General features: G+C 32.2%; 1 protein-coding gene across 5 annotated transcripts; it reads left to right on the top strand.

Moving 5' to 3' along the window:
• Positions 1-940: 940 nt before the first annotated feature.
• LOC133318953 (angiotensin-converting enzyme-like) lies at positions 941-23,563 on the top strand. Of its 5 annotated transcripts, none has more exons than XM_061521601.1 (12): positions 941-1,094; positions 18,094-18,315; positions 18,557-18,812; positions 19,063-19,206; positions 19,440-19,631; positions 19,786-20,053; positions 20,595-20,719; positions 21,038-21,165; positions 21,415-21,629; positions 21,905-22,045; positions 22,843-23,018; positions 23,354-23,563. In XM_061521601.1, exons 1-12 carry the CDS (start codon positions 1,080-1,082, stop codon positions 23,497-23,499), a joined length of 2,028 nt encoding a protein of 675 aa, XP_061377585.1. In that variant the 5' UTR covers positions 941-1,079; the 3' UTR covers positions 23,500-23,563. The 5 variants fall into 5 exon arrangements, with proteins under 5 accessions (XP_061377585.1, XP_061377584.1, XP_061377587.1 ...); XM_061521600.1 differs by lacking the exon at positions 20,595-20,719 and adding an exon at positions 20,437-20,561; XM_061521603.1 differs by lacking the exon at positions 941-1,094 and adding an exon at positions 12,449-12,515.
• The last annotated feature ends 78 nt before the right edge of the window (positions 23,564-23,641 follow it).

Here is a 23,641-nt window from a genome sequence, read left to right as displayed (position 1 = left end):
GTTTCAATGTATCCTCATTAATTCTGCAAAAATGTCACTCTAATTATTTGTTTTAACAAAGTGTGACTGAGTATTTTTTAAATTTAACTGAATAAAGTCCATTGCTCAATAGAAAAAAATATCGTTAAAAGTAATATTTTTCTGCCAATAAGGAAAATTATCAGTTTAAAAAAGAAGCCCAAGTTACTCCTTAATACATAAGCTGGTTGCCGATATATGTGCCGTCAAAAAACGTCAAAAACCGTCAAAACCCATTTCAGAGATTAGCCGGAACAAACGGACAGGCACACAGATAGACAAAAATAGTAAAAAATGTTATTTTGGTGTATGCAACGTACATTCATACCACAGCTATTCATATACAGCTTACTATATGTACTGTTTTAATACAATCTATACCTCCTTCTCCGAAAGCAACTCTAATGTTCACGCGGACGGAGTTGCGGGAAAAAACTAGTAAGACTATAATAAATCGGACTCGATCTATATGGAAACATAAAAATATGATAATGCCTTTGCTAAGTTCATTTACAATCTAAATTGAATTTGCGATAAAGACATTTCTCTTGAGAGTTTGTTTTTCCTCGTGTGTTGTCAATAGCCTTAACGTGATAATATTATTAAAATATTGTAGACGCCCCAAGGCATTGCAATACATTTATTGTGACTTATCGTCAATAAATATCTTAATTTATTCGCGAAATAAACTATATCAGTAAGAGAAAGTTACGTATTTATTACGTAATGTTTGTTCATCATGAAATACAATGTTATAAATACTTGAGAAAAGTCAACGAAATAATACTTTTTTATTGACGAATGAGTACTCTCACCTAAAGTGACATACCTTCACCCGCGCTCATAGGAAGCTTGAAGAGTAGGATCTACTTAGATGGATGGAAAATAAACAATCTCTGAATGATAAATCAAAGTTTTAAGAAAGTGACAATACAAAAACAAACTGAATTTCCATCAGCAGGTTCCTTGTGTTGTGATCGTACGAACCAGCAGTCAGTCGTGTCTAAGCCGTGCCGCGGGTCGGACGTGTTCATGACTCCAGAATAATTGGATCAACCGTCATGTCTAAACTCAAGGTAATCAATTTGATTGTACAATTTCATTTTATTTTTCTTCTTAATACCAATTAAGTACGAGCGTTAATTGTCGTGGACTGTCAAAAAAATATTGGGTCTATACCTAATGTTTATTTTGAGTTATTGTTTTTCTGTGAGAAAATTGATATAATGAAATAAATTCATATAATTGTTTTATAATTCTAAACTCCACATCGAAGCCTTATAACGTCGTTGTTATTATACATTATCATATGCGTTTTTATAATAACAAACGCTATTCTAGACTGATAACTGTGAGCTATAAAGTGTATTCTAAAATTGTCTCGCTCGTGTAGTTTCAAACCAATTATCATAGTTTCCTTATAGGTTATGTAAAATTAAATTATTTTGCCAATCTCTATTACAATAATGATATCGTTAAATTCACACGAATTCACATTAATTGAATTAGTTGATTAATTTAATTCTAAGCGTTGTGTGCAGCGTGAGCTGAGAACATAAAACGTCTTTCCTCTTGTATGAAAATGGAATCAACTTCGTATTTAATTTAAAGGGACGGTATGAGAAAATAAAGCTTTAGCCTTCAGGACCATATTTTTAAAATTTGGTCTACTTAAAGCATTTATTATATGACTAATCAAATGACTTTTCAAATACAGTATGTGTGTCAAATAGTATCTATATAATTTTATAATTTAACTATAACCTAAAATTGCTCACGTATATTAATACTACCGACAACAATCGCCTATAAAAAATATTCAAGTACTTAATTTTCTTAATTACTAAATCATATTTTTAGTCACGTATTCTATCACGTTGTACACCAATTAAAACGACTAGAATGGATAACTAACTAATATTATAAATTTATATTTTGATGGTTTGTGTTAACCAAAAAAAAAATGCAATGATCAGATTATCTTTCATTTAATATGTGCAGGCATGTTAGTTTATTATCGTATCCGCGGACAGAGTCTGGGGTAACAAGTTGTTCATTCTGAAGTCCTTATAAATGAAGTGTCGAGGTACGATGTGAGCAGTTCCCTTTTACTCAGATAATGCCATTATGTAAACGCGATCATGCCGATAAATTTTGGCAAGTGGCAGCAATGAGACTTAATTGAGAGAATTGTCTTTGAATTTGAGTGCGGCTGAAATCGATATTGATCGGTGACGTCATCTCATTGTTGATTCTTTAATTGTAACAAATTATAATATTAATTATAATGATAAGAATACGCCAGCGGTTCAGTTTTCATATAGAGATATTGCTCAAGAACAGTTCGTGCTCAATAGATCCGTTCGTGGATTATAAGTGAAGACTTCCTTGAACGTAAACAAAGCGGGAGCCTGTCAATATTGTCACTTTCTCTCAATTGCATCGGCTATAATCTAGTTAACCTCGTGGGCGTCGACTCCGGGCCCTCACAAGGGAATCGTTACATTTAGGTCAAAGATATTTGAATTGATGTGCGAATTTAGGGTCGCGTGTTACGAAGATTTTAACTACAACATTTTCACAAAAGGTACAACGTCTGCTTTTCGATAGGTGGGTCAAATAAAAATGTTTAGGTTCAAGAAACTTATTCAGTTAAATAAACTGAAACCGTGCTGGTGAAGTAGGTTTGATATCTCAATAGAATGTTTTTATATTCATAGTTATCCACACACACAGTAGTGGCACAACAATGGGCTGCTAATCATGGCTTCGTGTCTACGAGGTTGGTCCTTACGAGGATCGAATTAAACCCAATTACGTTAACATGCAATGTTAATATCTATTGTAAAAATATATCTCGCATTCCATATATCTATTATATCCTAGTCTGTGGACTGTTACAAAATATATGTAATGTTTATCACGAAAAAATTAACAATATTCAAATATTATTAAAATTGTCACTCATAATGAAACGACGAAAAAGATAATTTTAAAATATTAAAGCCAAATACTTAGATTGTTAAGTAAAATTACATTTAATTTATACATTGACTGCAATTTTCCTTAATTTTTGAGACTTTTAAACTGAATAACGTTCTGATGGACTCAAATAGTAAACTCTCGTAATGTGTTATTCACCGTAGATATTAATAAAGGATATACCGTTATATTCGCGTTAAAATCATCTTTATTTACTTCCAGTGACTGTGGTAGATAGTGTTAGTAACAGTTTAGCGCTGCTTTGTTAACGCCGTGAGATGTAACACGATACGTCAATAAAAATACGCTCGATCACCTCAGTTTGTGCTTTTAAGATAACAAACTGTTTACTCCGCATCCGATAGTGCATTAAAGATATCTACATTATTTAATTATATAATAAATCAAGTCTATTATAGATGCAGTGCTAACATATAACGTCGCCTCTCTGATAAACGCCGTGGAGCCAAGCACTATCCGGTACTAAGTGAAAAAGTTATAAGACTCTTCAGAGTTATGAAGATCACTAAGAGCTCTGACAGACCGTGTCAGCCTTTACATGCAAATTGGGGATACTAAAACTCTTTCCTTCTAAAATGAGTTTTTGGTATCAGAAGCTATATATCCACACTTATCGGTGATGAATGAACCTTAGATATAAACTAGTTTAGGATTTTCATCAGACAGGAAGGTAAGCTATTTCAATTTGTATAAAAGTACTGATATTGAAACTCAAACAAAATACACGCGCAACTCTACAGAATACGTACAATAGACTTAAACAGAGGCGCATAGATAAATAATTTGCAACCCTGAACCAATACTGTTAATCGTTCAGGTAAAACTAATATTTTCAGATGTACTTCGGGTTTTTCATTATTTTAAACTACATACCCCGTACGTATCGGTTACTTTGCAGCAACAGTGATCACTGGCAGGCGCGATGAAAACAAAGTGATCACGGTGGCAGCAAAGTAACCGAAACGGTCAGAGTACGAAGTTTAAAATAATAAAAAACGCATACTACATCCGAAAGCATTGGTTTTATTTAAATGAATACTCCGTAAGTTTTAGGTTATTACAATCACAAAAGTATCGCGCAGTCAACCAACACAAAATCTTTAACAATTCATCATAATTTATATCAACATCGACTCATAAAACAACTGAAACTCTAAAACTGAATCCTATCTGCTATTCTATATATGAATAATATGATATTCACAACAACGTAAGGTCCATCTAATTAGTGACCCCCAAATAGTTTGAATATAGAAATTGCAGATAATAATTTGTACTCGTTACATTCACTCAATATATTTAATAGGTTGCCAACAGAAACTTTCCTCAGCAGGTAGAGTTGCATGAATCAAGAATATTAAGTAACGTCTATATATATTTTATTGCCAGCAAATAGTTTATATTTGTATATAATAGCAAAACAATAAAACCAGAGAGAGACCTTGAATGTGCCAGTTACTCGCGTTTTGCTGTTATAATATAATATCTTACCCAACATCGAAATTTAACTGATACATAAACCTCATTATCTGTATTGGGACAAAAAACACTTCAACACAATGATTGTTGTGACATTTTGAAATTTAAAATTGCAATATCTTGAACAAATGCTTGTATTTTTTTTTTTGCATTACATTCGATTTCCCAAATAACATATACTTTATTATTTTTCTAACACCGTATTTTTTATTGCGGTACGAAATAGGTCAATCAAACGTAGCTCGAACGATTTTCCAAGTGACATGTTCTGTTAGTAATGACGTGTAATAAATATTGATAAGTCATTGTTTTTCTATTTCACGCTTTAACGGCTCTTATTTTTGTAATATTACTATAAATTAAGTGATTCCCACGTAATATATGTAACATTCTCATTGGAAGTCATTTTGTTATCGTCTTTCGCAGCTCAAGATGTGAATGGTATCGTAATTATAATATATTAAATATTTACTTCAGTGCAGAGGAATTCTTTTCTTTATTCTTCTTAATAGTTTAGGAATCGATCGTATCGTAATGGTTTCAATTTTATAAACAAAATGGGCGTTAAGAAACAACAAATATTTTTAAAAATTAGTTGTAATTGTTTGAATATTGTTTTGAAATCAAAGTGATAAAAAGATTTTTAAAAAATTAATAGCTTTGCAAAAATAATATACTCTTTTCAATATTCATATAAGAGAAATCTCAATTCGATTGTAATATTATAAATATAAAGTCGTAATTTATGAAGTTTTTGTCACCAGAGTTTATTGACCTATTGAGGTTATGTATTAATTTGTTAAAATTGCTAAAGTAAGACGCTGAGAAATAAAAGTGACTAAACGTATTAACTTACGTTAATATTTATTGTCGATTTTTTTTAAATATAATATGGCCTTCATCCGTGCAAAGACGTGCACTGTATATTCTGCCAGTGTCATGTAGAAGGGAGTGTAGTGTAGACTGTAGTGTCATGTGGAATGGAGGAGACACGATCCGGGATTGACTTTTGAAAGAAATAAAATTTAACAGTCTCGACTGAAGTCACAATTGAGAACTAACTGTCCAATCTTAACAGATTTCATTTAGTGACGTTTTGATAATTTGCTATTGACATAGTTATTTTTTTTTTACGATACTTATTTCAGGCGTGACACTTCAGCTTCAAGCAGAATATTAAACTTTTTATACGTATTAAAATCAAAGTATATTTTTAGTGAATTTTCTGATGAAGCCCAAAGTTAATATAATTAAATAATTTTAGCGGAGAAACTTCGTTTGAATGTATAATTTGATTTAGAAATCTCTTTTTAATACGCGATATTCTTTATGTTTAATGAAAAGCAAATTTTAAACGACTTTGAATTTATATAATCTGATTTAGACGTTTAATATTTTTTTCACCTTGGTCTCTAAGTGAGAAGAAACGCTATTTCACTCACAATTTTTCAGTAATTACTAAAAGTTTTCACGTTTTTTACTCATACAAGTGCGTTTTTATGATAAGGTTACTGAGTTTAGCGAGTCCAGCCGTGTTTAAACCTAGACTTGTTCTGTTCTGTCACTTTGAGCCTCATGTTAATCATTCATATATGACAATAAAAGATTTTTTTTTTGTAGAACACAAATTATTTATAATGTTATATAATATATAATATTTGTTGAATTCGACTTATAATTTATGTTTCCGAGTACGATTAATGAATTGTACTTTATCATTGGTATTAAAAATCAATTAAAAAATACTGTTCTCTCACGATATACAAATAAAAATAATTTCAATTATTTATGTATCGTCTGACCGAAGCCGGGGTAAAAAGTTGTTATGCGTAACATATTTAAACTTTTTTTTTATTATATAAAAGAAAGGAGGTCGAAAGCCTACCGGTTCTCATTCATGGGTTTTATTCAAAAGTATTTCTGTTTATAACCGACTCATTAAAATATTCTTATAAAGTTTTTGATTTTTATAAAAAAGGTCTATGGTTTTAAAAAACAAGCTTAAATTTCTTTATTTGCTGTCCTGTATGTTGATTACTACCCTCGAAATGTATAAATAAAGATAGTTTTTCATCCGTTTTCATGTCAAAGAACAACATCCGTATATAATATAGTTTTGAACTATACTCACACATTTATATCTCAGTTGGAGAACAATTTTTTTGATAGCATATATTTCTATATTATGAATGAAGACAACTTTTGTTTTCTTTACTCTCTGTGAATTCATTCTTAAATGAAGTTATCCATAATATTCTATAATAAACGGACCTTCTATATATTTTATATCCTAATCTCTTCCGAAGACTGAGCTTCATTAATTTTTCTCAACTCATTTCGTCTATGTGTAAATTATTCCAACGCCTCAAGTTAAGCTGAGAACGAAATGAGATTGAATTTTAAATTAGCAGAAAGAATTAAAATTATATGAGCCGACGAAAATTTCTCAGCACTTCATGGATTCACCGTGCGGGTGCCGGGTCTATCGTGTCGCAGGGAGAGGAGCTTCAGCAGTGCCTGGGACTTGCGACCCAGGTGTAGGTTTAAGGGGTCCCTACCTAACGCGCGTTAAACGCTCACCTCCACCGTCCAAGCTCCTCTCTCTACCAAACCAAGTCTTTTAATTTTATCGCAGAAAACCATCATTACGATGGTGAATTAAAATAAAGATAATGTCGTAAAAAGCGTGTGTAATTATGATTAAACTGTTAGCAATACAATAAACTTTATTTTTATATAAATTACACTAATTAGTATAACCAATGGGATGTCGAGTCACTGATTTATCTAGTTTTATCTCAGCTACATTTGTATAAACAACCCAAATAATATATTTACTTAACAGTGTCAATAAAATCTAAAGAAATTTCTACGCAGATATTGTTCGCTATACTTCATCGTAAATTTTATGTTGACTTCAGGGTTAGTAGAGATAGTATATTAATTTTAAACCTTTTACAATATAACACATATTATAGGTATACCAAACGAAGGTTCTTTCTATTTTATTTTAATCTTATAATGTTTACAAACATTTTCATTTGAGATAATAATCATTACAAATAAACTATGTAATTTTTTTTTCATAATGAACGTCTAATATCTTTGAAAATTTTGTAGCTTTGTAACTGAATATGACTTACAAATATAACATATATTATGATAGTCATAGATAGGGAGATAGGTTTTTTCAATTTACGATTTCAAAACAATCCATACTAATATTATAAATGCGAAAGTAACTCTGTCTGTCTGTTACTCAATCACGCCTAAGCTACTGAACCAATTTGCACGAAATTTGGTATGGACATATTTTGATACCCGAGAAAGGACATAGGCTACTTTTTGCCCCGGGAAAACAACTCATTCCCATGGGAAAAATTACTTTTCTGGCCAAGGAAGGAAAAACAAAAAACATCGTTTATAAAAATGTATTGCAGTAACCTATCTTCTTCTTAAAATGTATTAACCTAACCTAACCTATGACAATCACACTTAGTATGGCCTCATCCCATCTCGGCACAATTCAAACATACGTACAAAAAAGTACAAGTCAAAAGTACAAGTCACGGATTAAAGCTATATGTCACTAATTCTGAAATTTACGCGGACGAAGTTGCGGGCAAAAACTAGTTAAGTATATGAGAAATTAAAAAGAACTATATCAATACAAATAAATATTATAAGTCCAAGGCTTTATATAAAATATAATTGATCAGTGTGAATTCTCTTATGGTATTATAAGAATCATATATAAATTAACTTTATGTCGGAAACTATCCTATAGGAAATATCTAAAGAAGTTGGTTATTAAAAGTTTAAATAGTTGTTTACATAACATAAATTAAAAATGTAATAAAACCTCCGACCCAAAAAAAGTACGCAATTATTATGACAAAAGGTTAGTGTATCAAATGTCAGATCCCACATATGCTTGCAAGCAAACCGTGCGTGTAACATTCCTATCACACCTAACAAACGACCTGATGACCTTGAAGACCTGAACCGATTTCCACCAAACATAGCTAAGAACACTCGACGGATATACCTTTCAAACAAAAAAAACCGCATTAAAATCGGATCATCCGTTTGGGAGCTACATTGCCTCAGACATACTCACACAGACACATCAACCTTATAACACCCCGTCGTTTTTGCGTCGGGGGTTGAAAAGGTGGAGTATATTTAAACCTCTAGTTGTAATACTTACAACTGTCGCATAACGCAATACATTTTTTCATAGTAATTTTCACAATAGCTGTCAGCGACTCGATTTAATTGCCTACTTTTCAATGGTGCTTATTAACTATTCTCTGCTCACCGTTTAGGTATAACGTTTTTAATGTTTATTAAATATTTTATTTTTATATTATTTTAAAAGTGATATCGATGACAGGGAATGTAAATAAACGTGTATATAAATAAATTAAGTTATTTATAACTGTCGACGCATAGAGTTCTTGTAATATCACCTTATATTACAAGAACTCTATGCGTCGACGGTCATGTCACTTTCTGCCTGTGTGAGTCTGTTCGTAGCATCTTAGCTCTCAAACGGATCGAGCGATTTCGTTTTTTTTTGTCAGAAAGCTAGTTTCCTTTTGGTGCTTCTTAGGTAAGTTTGATTAATGTCACTCCAGCAGTCTAAGACTCAAAATCTTTTTCAAAATTATGAAAGCCATTTTTGATTTACTCGTTTAAGCGCTTGACTCGTGCCAGTCTTATGATTAAACGACTATCAATATTAATAAGATTTCATTTGTAGGTTTAAGAGAATATTTTGCGGAGGAGTAGTCTTATCTATCACTATATCCAACGTTACTCCTTGAAATTGTGCTCATCAGTTAACTTCTCTGATAGAGAGGCAGTTGCGTGTACTGAAGCTGAATTCTGAAAGCCTTTAAGTTGTACATGAGGTTAATATAAAAGTATAACAAGGGTTTTTTTGAATAAGTATTTGATAAGTAGACATAAGCGTTAATATTATAAGAGTAATTAGTTAGTACATTAGCTGCATTTTGTATGAATCACTGAAAAGAACTGACATGATTATATTTTATTTAATTTCGTTCACGCAATGAATCAACTATCGATGATGCTGGTTATTTTATGAAAGCTGTTCAAAAGAGCCTCTGGTTACTTTAAATGACTTACTGAAATTGTAATAATTACCGTCTAATTTTTTTTCATTAACTTGAATTTATCACATGACAAGGTCGGTTTTGGTTTAAAGGGTTCAAAAATTTTGATTAGCTTAGCTTCATTATTGTGCCATTTAAATCAACAAGCCAGAAAGTAAATTATTATTATTTTTTATCTCTAATTTTGAAGGCTGCCAGTGAATTCTGGATTTTAAAAAATCATATTCCTCCTCCGTATAAATACTTTTTCGTCAACATATGTCTCCAGATATTCCACATCTTTGAGTGTAGGTTTCACACATTTATCGTTAATATTTAAAACTGTCTCTGCAGGGCCAATGACAAGGTTGAGCACATATTTACGAATACCTAATTTTTTCATTTTCTGTTTCCATTTGGTTAACAGACGAATGACAAAAAAAATCCATTCATATAATCTGTAACTCAAATTCCCAAGGTAATATTTGGAATACATTTGAATTTATCGTAAAATGATGTTTTTTTTTTATGGTGAAGTGGCTCGTACGTTGAAACGACGATATCATATGTTCGTAGCTAATATTTCTGTGAGTCGACGTCTGCATAGTATAAAAACCCCTTAACATAATATTTTTTTTTTTGGGAGTAATTTTTTAATGTATCAATTGAAAGCCATTTGTATGTAAATCCCCTTTAGATAATGTAAAATTTTTATGGGAGTAATTTTTTAATGTATAAGTTGAAAGCTATTCGTATGTTATTATATTATTCTTCATCGATCACATTTAAAATACTTTTTTTGTTAAATAAAAATTCGTTAATGTAAATAATGTCCAATGTCTTAATTTGATACGTCTTAAGTTATTTTTATTGGTCTCTAATAAACAGTCGACACATGGTTTTAGGAAAATCTTCGGAAAATTTTTGAGAAGCAAAACCAGATAACAAACAAATATTGATTATTTATTAAAAGTAATTGTAGTCGATTGTGGTTTGACGAAAGTTTTTAATCGCTTACAGCGTATGTAGAAGAATAGTATTAAATAATAAATAATTCGCAAATATCATAGAGACTTAAATTTTCGAGTCATTATTAACTATACGATGTATGTGACATTTGGTTTGAATTTAATTTAAACGTGGCGATTTGGTATATCGTAATCAAAATGTTTCTCTTACATTTGAACGGTACCGTTGCTTAAATCCTTTGTTTTTTTCTGTGACAGGCTTGATGTGTCTGTGCTATCAGGGACGCCTTTGTGAACATGTTTTGTGTAAGATTTTTACTGAAATAAATATAAAAATATTTTACATTTAATGCACATTGAAGTTAATTTGTGAATCGTGAAAATTTAGGACAGAAAACAATTCTTACAAAGGAATAGACCATAGTTACTTAAACGGAACGTCACTATTGAAGAAGGTTAAAAAAGAATTGGAAAAGCATTTCATTTTTCAATCCCTAGAGGCTAAGATCCATTATGTATTGAATGCAAAAAAAACTAAGAGATAAAACTTTTTCGAGAAAAGTAAACTACAGTCAAGCTAGAATATTCAACGGCTGTCTTTGTGAGGCGTGTTTATACGTTTACTCAGAATGAGATAGTTTTAGTGTTAAAAAAGGAGTATTTTTTTATTTCTTTGTTTTCATAGATTAAGGTATTCTTTTTCAACGTTGAATGATATCTGTATCACGGGTATTTTATAAACCGTTCATTGTATGTCGTGTTGACAATAAGTCAGTCGGACAGTAATAACTAATGATGGCCAGCAAGTCGGTATCAAACTAATTGCGGATATTATCGCATTTCATAGAACATTTATATATCGGACGTCTTATACAAAGGTTTATGAAAAAAATATTCTTATTTCTTTTCAAAACGCTATCAGCTTTGCCATAGATTTTCGTTGACAGTTTACCACAGATCCAAAAAAATATGCAAGGAAAATATATGTTGTCTATGTAAGTTATTAAATAATCGGTTTAATAGTTATTGAGGCTTCCAGGGAATATTTTTTTTTAGCTTGAAACGATCTTTGTTAAAAGAATTTTAATATATTATTTTAAGTGTGAATTTTTATCGTAATATTTCTTTAAATCATAATCAACTAATCTCATGTCGAATTTTTAATTGTAATCCAGGATGCACACAGAACATTGTAAGGTAGATTACGAAGGCTTACTTACGTTTAATTTCTTAAAAAAGCCTGATATTGTATAGATTTCAGTCTATAATTTGATTGATGTCTTTATTTCAATAACGTTACGAAAATACCGCTACTTGCCGCTAGATGACATGATTGATAAATATATAAAATTGCTATATAGTAAGCTATTTTGTCATGAAATTTATGAAAAGTATTTTAATATAGATATTTTTTTGTGTAATTAAAACGTAACACTACGTAAAATAGAATGGTATTATTATTTCCAATAAACAATATTTAGTTCACAAAGATTAGGTAAGATGGCGTTTCAAACAAAATACGTGCCAAAGAAAATAAAGTTATCAACTCGTACAATTAATTCTTATAAAAAAAAAATATTTCATTGTTTATTTTTTTATTACAAATATACTTTAGCCTGAAATTCCTTGTAGCATAGTAATTTTTTTATAAACTCAAATGACAAGCGAGAGGTGTTTCTAGTAAAATAATATGAAATAAGTGAACTGGAAACGCTATGAAGTCTGCTTACCTCTCAACAAATGATTAATTTGGAGTCGGTGTCTTGATATTTATTCTTTTTTTTATGACATGTCATTTGACATTCCTGTCGTCGGCGCCATTTGTAAATTTTTCGCGCGTTATGTTTCATTGACAACTACCAACTGACAGACATTCACATCTCGTCTGCCCCTGATCAAGGTTGCAGCAGAGTAATCATCACGTCGGGTATGTATGTAGTTATTTTTAAATAATATAATACGCGTAGTAATCCGAAGGTATTAGTTTCATTTAAATGAATACCCGCGAAAGTCTTAAATCTCATTACCTACTACAAGTTTGCACATGACACTACATACGAAGCGTTTACCTATGATAATACTGTAATAAAAACTGATAATTCGCCGTTTGTAGTATGACGGTGCAAACCCCGTAAGCAGACAGAATCGTTTATCTGATCTGTTGACAGCGCCATCTCTTACTAAGTAAAGTACTAAAGTAAAGTTTATTAAAATAGTTCTTATTGAATCTAGAAAAATAAGTTCCTTTTTTCTATTCGTCCTTATCCACATAATTTGAAGGCATTAAAAAATTACACATAGTAGTCTATGATATCAAGCAAGTAGTTTCATTGAAATTTTCATTGACATGTCTAGAAGAAAATTACAATCAATGCTGTTCCGTTAATTATTTCTGTCAAAAATTATATTAACAATATCGAAATAAGTTATTTTAATTTTAATAGTTATTTTTAATATAAATCAGTAATGTACCTACAACGGTGTTGTACTCATAAACATAAATGCATCGTAAGTGTAGATCTCTCAGATAAGCCTCTACACTGAACAAACACGCAACAAATCCAACTTATGCCAAGAATTATAATAATAGATTTATTACATAATAAAAATAATACTTTAACAGCCCTTTACATCGTAAAATAAACCATTTTTGATTTTTAATTTTATTGATCTTTAGGCTTTTCTTAGCAAAGAATTGAAATTGTATCGAAGTCAGACAAATTTTCTTAGAAGTAAAAAAAAAATAATTTTAAAGAGTTTTATTCGTTGAATCTCCATTTGATATTTATTTTTGATAGTTTATGTTTAAAAATGTGTTTCTACCGTCTTTAAACCAGCGACATCTTGTTTAATTTTTTGCATGATATTTTTCTTTATTTTATAATTGTATTAATATTTTAATATAGTATGTATATATTTAAAGCAAGAAGTAAATTAATAAACAAGTAAAATCGAATTTTAATACATAATTCTAAAATATTTTTTAAATAGTGTCTATATATGTATACGGGTATTTATAAAAAAAATCTGTAATTAATGTGAATAAAACTATTAATGTAATGAAATGCAAAAAAAAAACGTTTAAATTTTATCGTCTCTTATGATGTAAACGCTGCCTTTTACCGTTACCGTACTTATGACTCACAGACGACGCCCACAAAGTACATTCCGTTACAAAATGCTAATTCATTAATTAAATCACTTAAACATAAAAACATTATTGAAAATAAAAAAAATACCAGACAATATTATATGTAGTTTTAATATAATCGATTTTTACAATTACATATTATATATAAATGAATAACGCTTCTGTATGCAACTGTATTCTATGGTATTCGTTTGGTATACACGTGTACATACGAAAGGGATTCTAGAATCACTGTACCTAAATAGTCTTAAGCTAGATGTTATGTCACTTACTTATAATATTAGGGTGTCCATTTTAAATTAAATATGGCCTCCGTATCAAAATCCCACATTCAGCAAGTTTGTTTATTTGATTTGTCAACATTTTAATTCAAAAATAAAAGAAATCTAAATGACCTAAAAAACTACTAATCAATCTATTGACTTTTAATTATAAACGAAAAAATAATAATTAAATTATTAAATGCAATTGACAATACGTAAATTACTCTGTGTACACAATGTCTTCGGCCACTCCTTTTGCTTAGTATATTCAATTCAGTTGAATATAATACATATTTTCTTAGTGATACTGGAGATATTTGCACGTAATATTTTAACGATGATGCAAGTTGTATAGTGGAACATGTGTGGACTGTTGCTGCGTTCGCGCTCAGTCATCAACATTACACGGCCGGAGGCGGCCACTCGCCGGCCATTTTACTATCTGACATTCGAAATTTGAATTTTTTGTGACATTTATTAGCGGTAAGTTTTTTTTTTCATCCTTGAGTCTGCGACGAAGATTCATGATCAAATTAATTCTAGCTACTTTATTTTTATGTGTACTCTATTTTTATAACTTTCTCTTTTTTTAAATTTAAGTAGTTTATAAATAGACTTTTTTACATTTTGAGATGTGATATTTTTTATATATTTTTTAGTAATTGTCTTCCTAAATTTACTGTTGCTCAAGTCTTTCTATGGTAGATAACACTACGAGTACATTGTACGGTCGCGAATAGGTCCGAATGTAAATGTATATTAATAAGTATAGCGAAAGTTTAAATTTAACTACAAGTTTAATGTATTAAAAATATTCAGAGAGCGTTGCTTTTGTGCTTCAGAAGGTAGTCGCTTAAATTTTAATGGCGGATGAAGATAAGTGTAATTAAGTGTAAACAACTTGTCTTTACTTATTTAATGTTAACCGTCGGTTAAAACTGTACTTCTTTAAATTTATACTAAATACATGACGTCATTTTAAAGATATTGTGATTGTTGATTTTTAATTTCGTACATTTCTTCAATACGTCAAAAAAGATTTTGAACTCGTTTTTGTTGACAGTGCATATTTTGTAAGCAATATGACATTGTTGTAGGGACCTATCAAAAAATGTATTGTAATAAAAAAAAATTAAACCTTTCATTAAATACGTCTGTTAAAATATATCAAGATTGAAAACAATACATTTGTACAAAATTTTGACACTGATATAATATTTTGATTAAAATAAAAAAAAAATAATTTGTTTTAAAAATATATAGATATATAATGTTCCACATAGTCAAAAGGTAGTCTAGTAGTAGGTCTATGTGGTTTGCAAAGCGTCTTTTTTGATCGCCCGCGCCATATTGTTTTTTTGCGTATAACCTTTCTATTTATCTCCCTAATTTATATCTTTGTTTTCTAAAGTTCTAATGAAATATATATATATATATATATATGGCAATACACAGGGTAATTTATATTTTATATGATACTTATAATGAAACGCACACGAGCTAGCAATAGATATTTTAATGGACACATATTTTATTATTAATTAAATACAAACGTAGCGAAGTCTCAACCTAATTAAATCTTTAAAAAAATATATATGTTAAGGAAATGTCATTCATAATAAAACAGGCAAAAACGTCGGAAAAACTAGTATAATTCTAAAAGACCTTAAACAGACGGCTATCAAATGAATCTTCACCCGTGTCGTTGATAGAGGTAATACAATAACTTGCTTGAAGGAAAATCTAGCTATCTAGAATCTAGATAGTAAGAATGTCTAGGTTAAAATAAAACTAGGTTATATATATATAAACATAAATACATGAACTCAAGGCTCTAAGCCAATGTCTTAAATACCTACATTACATTTATCCAAATATTCTTTGAATTTGGTTTAATTGATATTCAATTTTTAAATATATTTTTTCGATAAGTACATTTTTTTTTAATTTATTGTTATTAATTTAGGCAACACACAATAAAAAAAAGAAATAAAAATCAAAACTAAAAAGTTTTCATATAAATATTTAAAGCGGTATACAAAAAGACTGGTTCTTTCATGAAAAAAAATATATTTTTTTTAAATTGAAATTCGATTATTGTAATGATACAGATTATAGACAATAAGAAAAATGGAAGAAGAATATTAAGTTACTTAGTATCATGATTTTAATAGACGATTAAGTAAATACGAATATCACAAAAAAAAAATATATATATATATATATATATAAGTAAATCAATATTCCCTCGAGTAAGGTATTAACTGTAGTATAATAGTTAGGATATTAACGCACGTTATATCAAAGGATCTGCTTGAAATACCTTTAGAGTTGTTTTCATTGAAGTTCTTCATTTATAAGAACAAGACGTGTGATAAAACCAGGACAACGACACCGACCCGCGCGGCCAGCGACCGGTTCTTGCAATAGTTAAGCTTAACTCGACTATTAAGATGCTTAAAGATTTAAACGAGATAAAATATTATTTAAATTAATAACATAATTAATAATTTAATTTAAATTCCTTTTTATCTAACTGTTCATGTTATGTGTTTGAGAATGCTACCAATATTAATATTTTCAATGATCGTATTCATGAAACCAGTTCCGAGTTATGTTATAGCAAAAAATATCCTATTGATTACGAGAATATCTATATTTATACATTTTAGGTATTCTAGAAACGACAAGGAAAAATTCTTATGACTTCTTATACGAAAATTCTTCCTAATGTGTGGAGGAATATTTCAAGACTAAAACTTAATTAGCCACACCGGAGCTAATGAGTGTGGGCTATTGTGGTGGAAGATGAATACCATAATGACACCTAACGTGTGGTGGTAGAGTGTAAATTTGCGTGGTAATACATCACAGACCTTGTGTTTCGGTGGATTGCCAACGAGAACATTACCCATACCACGAGTTCGCAGCGTCTAAATAAACAGACAAATTCTAGTTCTTCATTCATAAATCGTCGCCAAACTGGAAACAGTTTGGCTGTTAACTGCTTAGCTAGACGCGACAAAACTCATAGTAGGGGCACAGTACTTACGATAAATAAGACAGATGCTGGTGTCTTATTTGTTTATGAAAATTCAATGTTTTTAAAAATATTCATGTGTTATGGAAGCTGACTTGTTTTAGATAAATATATATATATGAACTATCATAATCGTTCTCCGGTTGACTTTTTACGAATATAGAAATTACGATTAGAAAATAATAGAAAGACGAAATAAAAAATATAGTTGTGGTCTAGAGGTTAAAGGCCCTCCTCTCGTGCATGGTGGTGCGGGTTCGAAACCTGGCAAATAACAATGTGATGTAGACACCACTGCCAGGCGGTGATGGCAAACATCGTGAGAAAACCTGGAATTATAATTCCAAATCATAAGTTTGGAATCGCTAATCAGCCTAGAGCAAGCGCGGTGATTAATGCTATTATCTTCTCCATGTGAGAGCCTTTGCTCAGCAATGGGCTCCGATAGGCTAATGATAAAAATCACAATAAATTTCATTTCTTCCCCTAGATACTTTTTTGTATTAGAATAACACTGCTTGTTGATATTATATGGAATATAATTATATATTTTTTTAATTTAAAAAAATAATATTTTTTTTATAGTACTGAGTATACACTTAAACAGTTTTGACGCTTTGTACCAATTCTGCCTCTATATATTTCATGCAAACTTTTTACTTATATTTTAGATGATTATTATAAAAAAAAACTTTTGATGATGTATGTAAAAAGTATAAACTAATTAAATATCAAAAACTAGGCAACTTGTATTGAAAAATAAAATATAATGACCTGAACATTGCTAATCAATTTGTTTCGTAAGTTGACGTTTACGTATGTTTTTTTTCATGTGTTATCAATTTTAAATAAGATTTTTATTTAACAAAAATAAATATATCAATCTTTAAGACTAAGTATTACATATATATCGAAATATTTAAGTAAGTAAATATGAAATTTCATTCATCCAATGTAACATAAACGTTGATGTATGTTGTCAAAAATAATTCGGATGTTCCTACCTTTGTGATCAAAGTTGTTAAGTGTTGTAAGTATATTTTGTTTTCAGACCATGTTAAAGGTCGGCGGGGGCGCGCTGCTGATCGCTGCGATCGTGGCAGTCTTCGTAGTTGCGACCCAAGGACGAGATCCAGACCTTGAGTCTTCAGAGCAGGAAGGGAGAGAGTACATCATGCATTTAGATAAGATGGCTGGGTTAAGGAAAAACAGAGCCAGTCTAGCCGAGTGGGCTTACACTTCAAACATCACCCAAGAGAATGAAGCTAAGAGGGTATAACTTGATTTGATGTACCGTTAATAAGTATTAAGTAAATGGCTCTAAAAAATAGCACATTGTTAATTGAAAGCTCTTTATCAACATGCTTGTTGTAAATATAACTGTAATTTGAGAAATGGCAATGTGTTTTGCTTATTCGATAGATTATCCATGTTGCGTTCTGTGCCGCTAATTTTAGTTTAGAAATTGGAATAAATAAATATATATCTATTGTATATTTTTTGAATATTCGTAGATCCAAGTTCAATTGGAACTGTCAAAGCAAGAGAAGCAAGCTTGGGAGGAAACGAAGATGTATAGGTGGCAGGACTTCCAAGACTTCTCTCTCCGTAGAATGTTTAAGAAATACAGTCAGCTGGGAGTATCCGCGCTGCCTGATGATAAATATAAGCTGTTGATGCAGAGCGTGTCCGACATGGAGTCGAACTACGCCACGGCCAAGATTTGCTCATTCAAGAATGAGACTAAATGCGATTTGGCCTTAGAACCTGGTGAGAATAAATAAGAGGCTTCAGTGAAAGAAGTACATCTATATAAAATAAAAATATGTTAGGTTGTGTGTTTAAATATGCTTCATGAAATACTCATACTGGTATTAAATACTTTATGGTCACGACGGATAGCATCTGATCTTACCAAATTGATTTACTATATGTATTTTAATTTAGAAAGCTTTTTAAAACTGTATATCAAGGGGTCTCGGTTCACAGGTTGTCAAGTATAGAAAGGGGTTTGTTACAGATATAACAGAAATCTTCGCAAAGAGCCAGGACCCTGATGAATTGAAGCACACGTGGGTGGAGTGGCACCGAGCGGCCGGAGCCCGGGCTCGGAACAACTTCACACAATACGTCGAGCTGGATAATGAGGCTGCTAAGCTTAATGGTGAAATTACATTTATTAGGTCCAACAAATGCTTCTGACTCAATGTCACCGGATGCACAGATAATATTTCTCTGTTTAAAGCCTTTACATAACGTAATTCGCTTTAAGAAAGTTTAAATAGACAAAAAAATATTTTCAAACGTTAAGTGTCATTGAGTTTCGACTGTTCTTAATTTTCATATAGGACAACTTAAAAGTGAAAAATATTTCAGTAATAAGTTGAATGTTATCAGGTTATAAGGACGTGGCGGAATGGTGGCAGTCTGAATACGAAGTTAAAGATTTCGAAGAACAATTGGCGAAATTGTGGGAAGACGTGAAGCCTCTATACCAACAACTGCACGCGTATGTGAGGAAAAGACTCCGAGATAAGTACGGAGAGCATATAGTTTCGGCTAGAGGACCGATACCAGCACATTTATTAGGTGAGCAATAATAACGTTTCATACAGGCATCGTTGAATTCGATAGAATTTTGATCTTCTTTTGTGTGATATTGCAAAGACCATGGATAAAGAAATGAAGTTTAGAATTATGAAACTGTCCATCAGTCTAAAGGAACTTGTCATACTTTTTTCAGGAAATATGTGGGCACAAACGTGGAACAATATCGAATCATTCACGCGACCGTATCCCGATAAGAAGGAGATTGACATTACGAAAACTATGAAGGAACAGAATTATACCGCGCTCAGAATGTTCCAAATGTCGGACGAGTTCTTCAGGTCGCTGAACCTGACAGCCATGCCGGAGAAGTTCTGGCAAAATTCCATCATAGAGAAACCAACTGATAGAGAGATCGTTTGTCACGCATCAGCTTGGGACTTTTATGATGGAGAAGATTTTAGGTAAGAAGAAAATGTATTGTTTATTTATTTACGTCTCGTTTGAGATTATTAAAAACTTTGGTGAAGAATATTATTCTCTTAGAGTGGGTTGAGAGTGTTTATAAGGTTTAGATTTACCAGCACTCTTAACCGACTGGGAAGAGATGCTTGAATACGGTCACGATCAGATATGACGTTTTTGATTGAAGCAGTCTGTGTATATGCGATTGGTTTATTTGGTCTATCTATGGTTTGCATGGCTGTATAAATGATTCCATTTAATGGGACGTGTGAAGCAAAAGAAATTTCTAGAAATAAACGAATGTCGACTGTTACATTTTATTTGTGGTGGCGGTACATAATTTTTCAAAATTCCCTCCTAACATGTCTGGCTTAATTTGAAGGATCAAACAGTGCACCACAATCGATTACGAATATTTCCAAACAACGCACCACGAAATGGGGCACATTCAATACTTCCTCCAGTATAAACAGCAACCGGTGGTATTCAGAGACGGAGCCAACCCAGGTAATTAAATTAGTACCTTTTTTTGTAAAACAGGATCAAAATGTGTACATCGGTGACTATGGAGCATTTGAGGGTAGTTCACCATGAGATGGGCCATGTGCAATATTATTTGCAGTACAAAGATAGACCTGTTATATTTCGTGCTGGAGCTAATCCAGGTGACTTATGATATGGCTAAACCCCATCATCAGTTTCGTTACTAACTCAATGTGGAACTAATACTGTCATACGCGAATCGGAAGTGATTTAAACTCACAGAAGTCATATTGATAAGTTGAATAAATATCACAGCCAATATTAACATTTACATGAACGTGTTGTTAAAAGTATGATAACGCTAGTGGTGCTGTTGATTTCCATCTAGCATCAAAATTGATTTTAAATTTATTTAACCTTTTTGATGAAATCTTGCACATCACATATTTGTCCAAAATCACTGGCCAGTAGGATTTGTTCAAATGTCATTGTCCGGTAAGGTTTTCACGAGGCGGTCGGCGACACGATCGCGCTCTCGGTGTCGTCTCCCAAACACCTTCGTCGCGTTGGACTCGTGAAAGGAGATGCTGATGATGAACAAACAGAAATCAATCAGTTGTATAAGATGGTGAGTGAAGACGGAAGATTCAATGCTATTATATAATTTTATGTAATATTTCCATCATAAGGAAATTTATATATACCTATTCTAAACAAAAAATTTAATCATCTTATGTCACTCCGACTCCAAAGTTCAACCTGTAGCTTTTACCTCTTTCTCTTTCATAAGCTTGCACGCGAACAGTTTTTAAATGAAAGGAGCTTTTTGATTTAAAAAAGTCCAATTAATTTAACACGCCATATTTTGTTAATCCAGGGCATAGACAAGATAGTGTTCCTGCCATTTGCCTACGTACTGGATCTGTTCCGGTACGGCGTGTTCCGCGGCTCCACGACACCTGAAGACTATAACTGTCATTACTGGAGTTTGAGGGATTCACTGCAAGGCATCGAGCCGCCCGTCAACAGAACCGAGGAGGACTTCGACGCCGCTGCCAAGTACCACGTGTCCGCTGACGTGGAATATGCCAGGTGAGGTTTCAGGGCAGAAATGCTCACAGACTACTAATAAATTCTTTTCTTTAAAGTCGAAGGTGTCTGTTCAGTAGATGTGCCATAATAAGGTGAATATTTTCTAGTCGAATTCCTATTATAGCCGGTAAATATTATTTTCAATAAGAACTGAACACAAAAATATATAAAAATTTAATTTGCTAATGTTCATTACCGCAGCGGATGTGACAAAAGCTTGGACCAAATCACTGTTTCTGTCATAGAATAAGAAGAGATCAAATATCTTGTTTTAGATACTACGTGTCATTCATAATACAATTCCAATTCCATCGTGCTCTGTGTCAACTGGCCGGAGAGTATGAGCCCGAGGATCCAAACAAGAAGCTGGTGGATTGTGACATTTACCAGAGTGTGAACGCCGGGAACGCGTTGTCGTGAGTATAATGTGACTACTTTTTAGTTAAGGTGATGTGAACTGTTTGCTGGTTTGTATAAAACCGTTAAGTCAGCAATTGACTTGGAACATGTATACATTCACAGCTTTTAATGTGCTCTGAGGCAACAAAATGCCAATCAAATTCCTACCATCAATTACTAAAACCATAAAACTCTAAATCGCAAGTATCTAGTTTACTACACGTGATATAAACAGGGAATCCTGTGATAAATAGGGCACATCGATCGTTGGACAGAGTGTGAAGACGACGACTTCCGGATACTGGCGGAATGATATCAATGACCGTTTAGTGAATCGTATAAAAAAAATACTTCAATAATAGTCTTTCCAGCTCTGGGGATCCACATAGAACTCTTGAATTATCAGTAAACGAGTATTTAAACGTGTAATTTTCCCTTTTTTTAAACATTACGGTAAATCGTTTAGAGACTGCAAAGCTATTTTTTCCATTTACTTTTTAAAAATTATTGCTGATATTGAATTGGAAAGGAATTCCAACACGAATTATCTTCGAAACTGTTTGAAATTCTTAATGAAAAATTTATAAATATGTATTGCAAGCGTTTATCCATACACATCCAATGAAAAAGACTAATGTTAAATCTTCATAATACTCTACATTATAGTACTATTTTAAGCGCTGGCAACAACAAATTTACGTGGTAAATAGAGTTAGATATAAAGTTACCAGATATTTAAAATCATCCTGCCTTCGCTGGAGACTGGGTCTATGTGCATCCTTGACATTAATGTCATTATAACGAATGGTTTTAGTACCATGCTCCGTCTGGGGTCGTCTCGTCCGTGGGCGGACGCGATGGAGGCTCTAACGGGTCAGCGACGGATGGACGCCGGCGGGCTGCTGGAGTACTTCCGGCCTCTACATGACTGGCTCGCAGCCGAGAACATGCGGACCGGGGAGTACGTGGGCTGGGAACCCAGCAAGATGCGTAAGTATTATTACCATTAGACGGTAGGATGAAGTTGTATGGGGACAGATGTACAGCATGGGATAGAGTAAGTAATAAATAAGAGGTCCAAAAATATATACAGGTCTTCCACCAGATTCAATCCTAGCTAGTTATGATTCAAATTTACATTCTATGTCATTTACGAATTCTAAGTACAATACCCGTGCTTGTTACTTTTCCAGATACTAGAAATATTTCCCCACACACTTATAACAGACAGATAATAATGGTATCTTAGTTGGATCATTCTATGGTTTCTTAAACCACACTGTCTCTCTCTTTCTCCCTAACATCAGCTATCTTTAATATTTCAGAGTACTGTACAGTGGAGCAGAAGGCAGCCCTCTCGTCCCGCTTCCCCGCTCCGGCCGCCTCCCCCTCGTCCACCCCGCTCCCTTCCGACCACCCGTCCCCCACCCCCGCGGACCCGCCCGCGCCTGCGCCGGCGCAGCGCTCGTGACGCAACGTACTTACATAGTATAATAGCACCAGTATTCATAATAAATGTTTTTTTTTAATACAAACGCCTTTATTTCTTTTCATACGGACCCTTCGAGAAATTTATAATGGCATAAGGTTTTAATTTTTATTACTGTAAGAGA

This window comes from Danaus plexippus, chromosome 10 (genome assembly GCF_018135715.1).
Source record: "Danaus plexippus chromosome 10, MEX_DaPlex, whole genome shotgun sequence".
Lineage (NCBI taxonomy): Eukaryota > Metazoa > Arthropoda > Insecta > Lepidoptera > Nymphalidae > Danaus > Danaus plexippus.
Note: the sequence above shows the minus strand (reverse complement) of the source record. Positions and strands in the feature narration are given on the sequence as shown.

Bases quoted from the DNA above. Each gene is read 5' to 3' on its own strand.
- LOC133318953 (XM_061521601.1), top strand. The intron at 18,813-19,062 runs GTGAGAATAAAT...GGTTTGTTACAG, and splicing joins CGATTTGGCCTTAGAACCTG to ATATAACAGAAATCTTCGCA. The intron at 19,207-19,439 runs GTGAAATTACAT...GAATGTTATCAG, and splicing joins TGAGGCTGCTAAGCTTAATG to GTTATAAGGACGTGGCGGAA.